At 36.4% G+C, this 10708-nt stretch overlaps 1 protein-coding gene across 3 annotated transcripts in view; it reads right to left on the bottom strand.

Moving 5' to 3' along the window:
• Positions 1 to 6145: 6145 nt before the first annotated feature.
• Positions 6146 to 10708, bottom strand: part of FRMD3 (FERM domain containing 3) — a 94341-nt gene continuing 89778 nt past the window's right edge. For all 3 annotated transcript variants that reach the window (XM_017740460.1, XM_008638428.2, XM_017740461.1), the window contains one exon: positions 6146 to 9577. In XM_017740460.1, the coding sequence (XP_017595949.1) occupies positions 8982 to 9577 (596 nt within the window). In that variant the 3' untranslated portion in view covers positions 6146 to 8981. The remainder of the gene's footprint in view (positions 9578 to 10708) is intronic.

Here is a 10708-nt window from a genome sequence, read left to right as displayed (position 1 = left end):
ACTATCTCAGCTGTGGCTAGCAACATTCATGCATGGTATCATCAGCTGAACATAGTTGTATAATAAACACTTTTCTAAGCATGGTGGAGAGGCATGGCTGAAGGCAAGCTGTCTGACCTGCAGAGCCATGCATAGCGCCAGTGAGAGGGTCATTAGAACCACATGAACTCAGCTCAGGACCTAAACACAGGTTTCTCTCACTACACCTTACAGACACATCTCTATCCTGTATATCTATGTATACTACAGAGCGCAAGTATAGGGAGGTACATGTGTTCATGGAACCGGAGGGGAGCCAACAATGGCAGAGCTCTGACCAGGATGGCTGTGCATTCACAGCTCCACCCAGCCCTTGGGAGTGCAAGAAGGGATGCTGCTGGAGACCTTTGGCATTGTGTCTTCCTGAACCGGTGTAAAAGCTTGTTCCCAGATCAACCAACCTTGAAACACTTACTCTTAAAACTATAAATACCTATTAAAACATGTTTGCAAATATTTATTTAGTATTATTTTTTTAAAAACAACTAACCAAACAAAACCCAAAGAACCCCAACTGACTAACCAAACAAAAAGATCTATCCCAACCAACTCCAGAATCTAATTGTTAAAAAAAAAAAATGTTTCTACACAAGACAGGTTCATATGGATTATTCTGTAGTGCCACAAGGGGACACTCTTGAATAGTTTTTTAATGAGGACAAGTGCTTTACAAGTTATTTTGTATTCAGTGGTAAATACAGATTTCTGATCCCCAGCAACCCAGAAGATAAGGATAATTCTTCATATTCACTCAATCTTACTTAAGCTCAGATTTCAGGCAGTAAATAATCAACAAATTTTTTTACTATAACTGCTTTAGAAGTTTTATGTCAACTGACAGCTCTAGCCCCTTATTTAAGTTGTGTTAGCCTTGGTTCATAGAGCTTTTTCTTATCCTCTGCTCACAGCCTTTCTCTGAAAGCATGTAATGTATTTTACCCTTTAGTTACAACATTGTTGAAAATGTGTTTTTTCCATATATAAAAAACTCTGGTACCAATACCTGTGTACCTTGTCTTTAATTGCTAGAAGTAACTAGGCATGTGTACTTCTAAAAAAAAAAATTAAGTAGGAAAGACATGTTGAGAAATGCAAAACTATGTCCTTAAAATGAGTGGATGTATTACAAGTAACTACAGTGATATTGCTTCATAATTATTTTAAAGACATCAGGTAAAACTTTTTTAGATTGAACCAAGCAAGTGGTTATAATATGTGAATTATATGTGAAAACATCTGAGGTGATGTAACCCAATAATCCCTTCGGGACAAAATGAAAAGCAATAAATAAAATATCTTGCTTCTTTATAGTCAACTCGGTGGAACAAGTGTTTACAACAACATGTAGAATCTACCTCCATTTTGGTCTCTATATTACCTATAGTAAGTCCTGTGTCCTGAACAAGAACAAAAAGATAAAATAGTCGAATGATAAGTTAGTTTCCTCATACATACATCTTAACAATAAACTGATTAGAAACAACAGAATTTTAGACACCTGGTGATGCTGTTTATATTTGGGTTAAATGCGTTTCATATTTAACTTCATTTTAAAGTAATAATGGAATTGAATGATACAGTTATCCAAGCTGAGTATGACTTCAACGCTTTTATCAAAACAGTTAGTTGTTTTGCGGGGAGGAGAGGAACCTTGTTATTCAGGGGCATAAATATTCAGGCATATTTATCTTTGGCTTTCATGGTGGCAGCAATTTGACAGATGCAGGAGACCCCAATTACCTGAACCTTGACCAGTGTGTCTCACTCTGGGATATTCTGCTGTCTTTCTTAGGTCCTCCATATCTCTTCACTGATTTTAGTTCAGTCTGATGTGGTACTTACTTTTAAAACAGCTTTTCCCACATTACTAGCTCCTGTCTGATTCACTGCAGCATTTCTAATAGGGCAAATCCACAACACATTCACCATAACCAGGAAGGATTTGGAAAAAGAAAATGTGAAGAAACTCATAATAAAACAACCTCTGAAAAACACCCAGTTTATAGCTGATAACACCACTGTGATTTTTGTCATTTCTTCTTTTTGTTTTATAATCCATATGGGAGCCAGACACTGGGATAAATACAGATGCAAAGAGGATTATATTCCTTACTTTTTATATCTTTGGACAGAATATAAATACCATAATTATCAAGGCTTTCTAGTGTACATTCAGAGTTTTAAAATATTTAATTAGATCTGAGATCTACTTTATTAACACTCAGTAGTGATTATATAATTTTAGGTTTGCTATATTCTTTTTTCTAGGTTGTTATTTTGTGATGAATTACTCCAGCTTCTTGGGGGGAGCATCTTGTGATTTCAGAGTTTTGCTGATCAGATTTTGCTAAATGCTTTTCTTTCTGCCCTGCCAAGGGGCTACTGATAACACCAGAAGTCGATAACCTAAGTACAACCACAAAGCCAGAGCTGTTACCTAGAGGTAGCAGAGACCACTGCAGAGCGAAAATCCTTGAAAGAGATGTTTCATAAGGGTCCTGATGTTTTATAAAGTTTCTGAGAGTGCTATTATAGTATAATTTTCTATAATTGTGGGTTTTTAACAAATATAGCAGAGTGCTGCACTGCAAGACATAAAAATTTGCACACATTATGCACTGTTACACACTTTAAAAAATTGGTCACACTGTCCAGCACACAATATTCAAGAATAATTTGTTCATGTTTTACAGCTCAGAGGTTATGCTGAAGTTCATTGTTTGTACCTCCGGGGTGTGTACTAAATTTGCACGAGAACTGAAAGAGGAAGAGAAGCTTTGGAAATGACATTTTGACAGGTGGAGCTTTGTGCTTTGTGGAGGGTAATTGCCTAAATCAGAACAGCAAAGGAGACTTTGATCAGAAGGACAATATATACAAAGGAGGAAGTCATGAGTACATGGATGGCAGTAGAAATTCTATTTTCAGCTTCTGAGCTCCCTTCCCACATGTAACATGCCTGCTGTGCTATTGTAAGGGCACTTAAAATAGCACAGCTATGGGGCACTATGACAAGGGCTGCTCACACATTAAAAGATGAGTCCTTTCTCTGAGCACCCATACCACTTCAGCCCTTTAGAGACGTGAGGTTTTCTCTCATTTCTGAGGTTCCAAAGTAACTTTTTTGGTAAAAAGAATGTGTATTGGAAAGAACAGGGGAAACCAGTGAAGAGGATGTCCCATCCATCTGAGATTGCAAAAGTTGTGGGGATATAATAATGGATCTCAAATACATAGTAAGTAACATTTCTGGTGAGCTGTTCAAAGAAAATACAAGTCAGCTATTCTGGCTTAACAGTAGGTTGAAATTGCAAGAGCAAGTTAGACAGCTATGGAACGAAGTTGACTCAATCTATTTTTCACCACCAGTTGATGTTTATTTTGGTTTTATGCCCATTAGCACAGCACAGATACTTCCTTATATTGCCTTTGTTAGTACAATTCCCTGTAGTCATACCAGGATCTCAGACAGAAATAGCACATGCCATCAGCTAGGCAAAGCCAGTAAAGCAGTGCTGATGTGTCACTGTACTACTGAGTTGGGTATATCCAGTGGTTATACACCTTCTGAGGGAGAATTACAGCTGTTGACCTAGCTCTCAAGAACAAGATTTAAGCAACCTTGGTGCTCACAAGCCTTTATTTTGGCTTTGGCTTTGCAGAAGTCCTTTTTCCCATACCTAAAGTGTATGTTTTTATGTACATCCAGCCCTATCTCTGGGAAGAAGAACCTGAATATTCAAGAATCTGAAGATTTGAGAAAAACACATTAGTTGACATTTAAGTTTTTATTGTGAGGTTCATTGCACTAGAAGTTAATTCAAAAATACCTGCAGCCCTCTCAAAACTTCTCTTTAGGGAATTATTCACGTGCGTAATACTGAAACACAGAAACCATTTTTAAATTGATTTAAAACTAGGCTTTTCAGGAGACACTATATGCGGTAGACCTTTTCATTACCGATTTGAGATAGGATATATAGTATTACAAATGGGAGGCTTTCCATGTTCTTCTGTCTACAGCTTTTTCCAGAAATATAGGCCCTATTCAGTCAATGTATTTAATTATTCTTAAATCAAAGAAATACTTACTATATAATTATATATTTATTTTATATCTAAATATGTATTTAAGTCTTTATATATAATTAAATAGATCCAAATAATATACTTAATTATTCTTCAATTAAAGAAATGTAACCTATTTCACCTCACTTTTTAGTCCATTTAAATCAATTATGTTTCTTTTTCAACTAGCAATTAGTAGGTAGTATTTGTTCATCATGACACTGATGAACATTCTAGGAGGCACTTCGCTTCCCCAAAGTATCTGCCATCTCATGAGCTCAACAAACATTTCTTCTGTGAAATTAAAAGTGAACTAATATGGGAAAGGTCAGAATGAAATAAAGAGAATGTGTAGTTTTTCAAGCACATGTTGAATTTTTATTTTTATAACCATGTTTTGCACTCCATCACTATATGATGCTGAAGCAGAAATTGATGCCTTATTGTTCTTCAATGGAGCACACAAGCACTGAGCTGTGGTTGGTTATAGCAGGAAAACCTCTGTGATAAGTTGTGCCACAGATATAAATTCATACTACACCCTTAAGCATCACAGGGACAAATAGTGCCCGGGTTTTCTAGGAATGAGCTACAAGACCTGTAGGCAAACTCTGAACCTTTGCAATAGTGCAAAACAGGATCGCTGCAGGGAGTTCTTCTGGCTGAGATGAAGGTCAATGACCTCCCTTAAGAGAAAGAAACTCAAAGCAAGACAGCTTCTAAATGTCACAGCAGCTCCCTCAGGTTTCTGAGGATAAAGCTGATGAGGGAATCACCTTTGCAAAGGGGAAGAAGGAAAAACATAAGGCTATGGGATCAGTCTTGTAGCACAACATTTAACAGCTGTAACAGCTGAGATCTTCAGAGGGTATCTCAGGCCTTTCTCCATATAAAACAACAGCTTCAAGGAAATCTACAGCAAATACATTCAAATAGAAAAGAGAATTACATCCTTTGGGATTTAAACACAAAAAAAATCTAACACAACCAAACAAAATATTAAGAAACATACCTTGACTGCCAAATGAGGTTTCTTGCCTTCTAGTGCTTGTGACCTTCAGTTTGGCCAACACAACTTTGTCAAGGACCTACAGCAACCATTAGCACCAATTAATGCAGCCTAATTTCTTCAAATGCACCACTAGCATGACATTTCAGTGAGTTGTAGTTTCACAGAAATTTGTGTGATTATTCAGAAAGAATTTATGGTAAATGCTGAGTTTCTACCCAAAGCAGAATACTTTTTTTTCACAAATGCTAGTTTCATAAATTATGGTAGGGACTTCAGAATGCAAACAATGTTGAGGGGGATATATTTTATTCTTATGTTAAAGCAGGATTCTTACATTAAAGCAGGAACACAACCTCTTTTGAAAGCTGTATTATAACCTACATCATTTTAACTGAATAAATAGGTCTATCTGTACTATATAGTCCTGTTCTTTTACATTCTTGATTGACAGAGTCTATTTATATTTTGGCACTTTCTATACAGTACAGTAATATCTTCATCTAAATGTTTTATGTGCTCAGGAACTAGCTTCTGTTTCTCTTAGCTCCTGACAATTATATTCAATTGCCTCATTGAAGACTGTGCATTTCTTACTAAATACTTTTACTCTGTCAGAGCTCCAAATCAACTCAATCTTAGAAAGCACAGCTTTTCCTACATAACATTCTAGCCAGACCTACCTCTGAAAGGTTGCAGCCATATGTCCACTGCCAGGGCCTGACTGTAAAACCAGCCTCTCAGTTCTTATTCTGTGTCTATCAATTTTATCTCAGGACCCCAACTAACTCTTATGTGGTAACCAGGAAAATCAATATTTTCTTGGTAAATGAGCCTGAAACCATGTTAATAACATCTTATTTTAAAGTACTTTTTAGTGTCTCTCCAGCTGATAAAGAAAGAATATTATATTAAAAACAGTGTAAGAGTTGTAAGAAATCTGTACTATACTACATTCCAAGTACTTCTTGACAAAAATTATTATTTATAGAAAGTCTTTCCTCGTAAGAAATGTCATAACTGCAGAAAGCTTTTCTCCAGTGTAATTTTATTAGGGATTCCTGCCATCATATCAACATACAAAACAATTAGGATGTTGACATATAGAAATGTGAAATTCACTGTACAAAGATAAGGCTCAAGTTACAGGTATATTTTCCCCTTACACTCCATGAAACAAAACCATATTTAATTCTTCCCAGAGTTGTGTTTATAAATGTTAGACAAACCACGAAATCGATTTCAAGTACATAACATTTTACAATATAATTCAAGCCCAGACAGAAATACACAATATTGTACCTACAGACACTCCATAATCCAAATCTGTCATCTTTACTAATTAAAAGCTGCTACTTTCTCTGAATGTGCCCAGCCATATCCTTCTGTGTATGACATGGTCCTGGCCTTTAAGGCTCTCATGACTTTTAGTTAAATTACTTTGATAGACCAGAGCATACCAGGAAGGAAGGGGAGAATTTTAGAAGGCCAGGTCTGAATGTATGCATTCATATGTGCACACACACTTGCATTTAACCCTCCATAAAACTTCACTGCACTGCACAATTTTTGAGATTATGTTCTCATGCAACTGATCTATTTTCTGATCAGAGTTAAATCAAGCATCACAATACTCCTACTTCTGGGGTGCTGTAATTCACAGGGAGAAGACTAGAGCATCTAAATTTTTTTTTAAGCAATAATCAGACTTTATGGGAGATTGAATGGAACCATGTCATCACAGTCCAGCAGCATGTCCACTCTCACAGTCTTCACCACTGAAAACACCTTTCCTGACACCTTTGTTTAGCAACAATTCATTTACCTGTTAAGACCAAGTATCTACATTAGTTCACTCTCCATTTCTATTAGGCTGAATGATTATTACCTCATGGGAAAGGATCATTTAGCTGCAAGTAGCACAGGAAGAAATAGACATTAAATAACTAATCATTAATGATTCTTCTGGGAAAGAGATTAGCAAGGACAAACAAAGACAATAAAAAACCACAGTTGTTTAATTTAGTCTTTGTTGAAGGGGAGATGAATAGCAATCCAAAAGTTTTCAGCTGAGGAAAAGAACTCCTAAGTCCCGTAACTGTTCTGTCTTTTAAAAACTGGAGAAGATTAGAAGGGAAGGAGAAATCCTCTATGAAAATTGCCATTTTAAAACTAGACACTTGCAAAGGCTTACATGAGACAACCAAGCAAAAGATATTCCCTGATATTGAAACAAAAGGAATTTATTTAGTAGGAATTAGACATGTGATTACAATGTGTTAAATGCACATCTAATAAAATAGCTTCAAATATGTCTCCAATTCATAGATGTCTAAGCAGGAGAAAGACTCTGAAGCCAAAATTCAAGTTCCTTAATTTAAATATGAAACAAGGCTGCACTAAGATTGTGGGAGAGGAGCAATAAAAACTTTCTTGTCATAAATACAACCTCTGTGCTATATTTGAGGGCCTTCAAATGTTCTCAGCATTGACAAGATTTTACCTAAGTATATTCTCTAAGCTATGTTGGAATACCTTTAGGCATACAAATCCATGTTACACAAAACAGCATTAGTTCTTGTAACAGGGCTCATAATAACAAGGAAGGAGGGTAAGTATGCTGCTATATGTGAAAGGAAGTATATTAGTATGCACAGAAAATATGTTGTCTTAGAGATTAGTCATAAAGGGCATCAAGCATGAAAATGCATCTCTTAAAGTGTTTAAGCCTTTAACTGTGAGCCAGTAGATTACTTTTATATCAACTGTACAGCCTAATGCTTTGCTTTTAAAAAGAAATATGAAAAACTTGTTCCTTTTTCACCTTTTCCTCTTCTTTATGGTTTTTAAAAGTAGGTCACTCACCTACTGATTTAGTTTTGGGTCTTTTTCTTTATTTTTTTTTCCTTTTTTCTTTTTTTCTTTTTTTTTTTTTTATTTTTGCTACTTATTATTATTGTCTCCCATTATGTACAATAATCTACATTTAGACTGAAGACTCAACCTCTTTCTAAACATAGTTGTACTATCTTGTAAAGACTTTCTACAGAACTGATAAAGTGGAAGACAACCTGACAGATAAGAGGAAGGATCATTTCATTTCTGACCAATTCCCCAAGCTTTAGAGCTGTGCCTTTCAGAAATTCTTTCGCGTACTTGCTGTCCTTTCCCCTCCCCTAGGCAGCCCCTACTGAACTTGAGTGAACTTCCTGTGTGTTTCCCAAACACAGTGCCTTTGTATAGAGCTACGATAAATTAATTCGTTCTCCAGCCAATAGCTTAAAAACAAATAATTGATAAAACACTAAAAACGTCCTACATGCCTCTCTGCATTATTCTTACCAATGTGTACATTTAAATAACATCATAAGTTGTCTTTTACTAAAAATTTACCAAAATATTTAAACACATAAAAAGGTAAAAAAACAAACAGAAAAACAAACAAAAACCAAAAACCCAGCATAAACATTGCTTGTATAGGCATTGGTTAGAGGCGATTGTTGCACTAAGGAGTATATTCAAAAAAGTTTTCTTTCAGTATCATCAGTTTTAGTGTCATGGATTGAAAGGTTAAGGACAATGAAACTTATTGTGGCCCTGTCTTTTATAATGTAATAAACGAACAGGAAGTCTGAAATGTAACTAAAATAAAGCTTCTTTTTTGTTATTGAGAGGTGACGGTATACGTCTGTAACTAAAACGGCAATTTTAGTATGTAAAGGGAACTTAAGACTCTGAAGAGTCTGGAATGAAATCTGTACATGAAGATATAAAGGCCAACAGATGGGCCCAGGGACATTATGGAAAGCTGTCACTAACTGAAATTTTGAATATAGCCCTTAGTTGTATCATATTCATGTAAAGTTTAAAAGCTGCCCAGTATATCACGGATGAAGTTTATTTTGCAAGCCATCCACTGCCTAAGGGGGCAGTAATATTCAATATGAAACTGCTGAAACTCCGGCGTCTGACGGATTTCATGAAGGAAAGAGATTTGAAGGTCCGACTCCAAGAGAACAAGGAAAAGGGGGAACACAAACAACAACAGTCCAAGGCCTACAAGAAAAAGTCTGGAGAAACTCTTCACAAAAGCATTCACCTCTATATTGCCCATTAGAAAGTCATAGCTCCACCTCAGGGCTCTCCGAGCTTCTTTCAGTTCTTCCTCCTCTGCAATTAAAAATGCGTTTTCATCTGCTTCAAGTTCCTCAAATGAATCAGTATCATCTTTCTCATTCTCTGCTCTTGGACAGGTATCAAAAAGCATGTCAATCTCATCATCAACAGGTGTAGGCAGCAAGCTGGCACTTGGATTGTATACCAGCTCTGAGATGGTTAAGGGTTCCTCTTTCATCTTCTCTTCCTGTTCAATGGCAAGATCAACATCCTCCCCAGTATCCTTTACTGGAGAACTTGAAATCACGGGTACTGAAATCTCCTCTTCCTTTGGCAGTTGGATACCTGGAAAAATGAGATTAAAACAATGATATTAAATTTCTCGCAGCCTGGTGGCAAAATCAACCTTCCAATAGTATCTAACAGATGTCTGGAAATAAGATTCTGCCATAATTTTTCATGTTAAAACCAGACTGTCCACAATTATCAAAAACTGGAAAAGTTTTTTGAAGAGGGCAGTATCTTTACAACGCTGCAGTACATCAGATCTGCTTATGAGGGTCTGATGCAGCTATCAATGATAATAGTCTAGTGCTAAGCAGAGAACAGAGCAGCTTGTTTTCTACTGGCAATCTGACTTCTGGTATAAATTAATACCTACTACATGTGTGAATTGGTGGTCTTTGGTGTATGATAATAACAACAAGAACTACCCACCCTCATTTCTTTGAGATGAATGTGTGGTAAGATAATAGCTAAGGTTGAGAATAGAGCATGACATTAAAAAGAGGCAAAAAATTATCATGAAAATTCATGTTAACAGTAAAATAGCAAAAGGAGAAGGTTAACACATTATATGAGAATTAGATATTGTTGAAACAGCGTTCTAACACCCTCACCTGTTAAAAAAGCTCCTTCTCATGTCTCAATTTTTTTTCTGCTCATCTAGTTCTTCATCTCTTTTCTCTCTCCTCTAAATTTCTCTCTCCCCTTTACAAAGGAGACTTTATGACACCATTCTCTGCTGAAGCTCTCTCCTCTCAAAATTTACTCTCCTTTTTCCAGTCTATCTCTAATGTCAATAAGTCTACAAAGAAGTCTGGCAGTTTACAGCTACATCAATACTTCAGTGACTGCTATTAGTTCTCAGTTGCAGGAGTGGAAGGGAGGACATTCAGGCAGAGACCTCCATTACAAAATGATGTTAAGACACTTCCTCGTGGAAATTTCCCTGTTTGAGTATTCAAAATGGCCCAGACAGATCTCTTCCCCTGTAATTTATCTTTTCCTTGCTGTCTAGGCCTCACTGGCCATTCCTCCAGGTGAGGTTTCACATTTTTGCCAAATGACCAAAAAGACCATTTCTGCTTCCTTTCATTTCATCACTGAGCAAGGCAGCTTGGGGTTTTATGGGCATCTGACATTTTTTTCTTCCGGAGCTGGCTGGTCATATATTCTCATGGAGACAGCCCATTA

This window comes from Corvus brachyrhynchos, unplaced genomic scaffold (assembly GCF_000691975.1).
Source record: "Corvus brachyrhynchos isolate BGI_N302 unplaced genomic scaffold, ASM69197v1 scaffold37, whole genome shotgun sequence".
NCBI classification, from domain to species: Eukaryota; Metazoa; Chordata; class Aves; order Passeriformes; family Corvidae; genus Corvus; species Corvus brachyrhynchos.
Note: the sequence above shows the minus strand (reverse complement) of the source record. Positions and strands in the feature narration are given on the sequence as shown.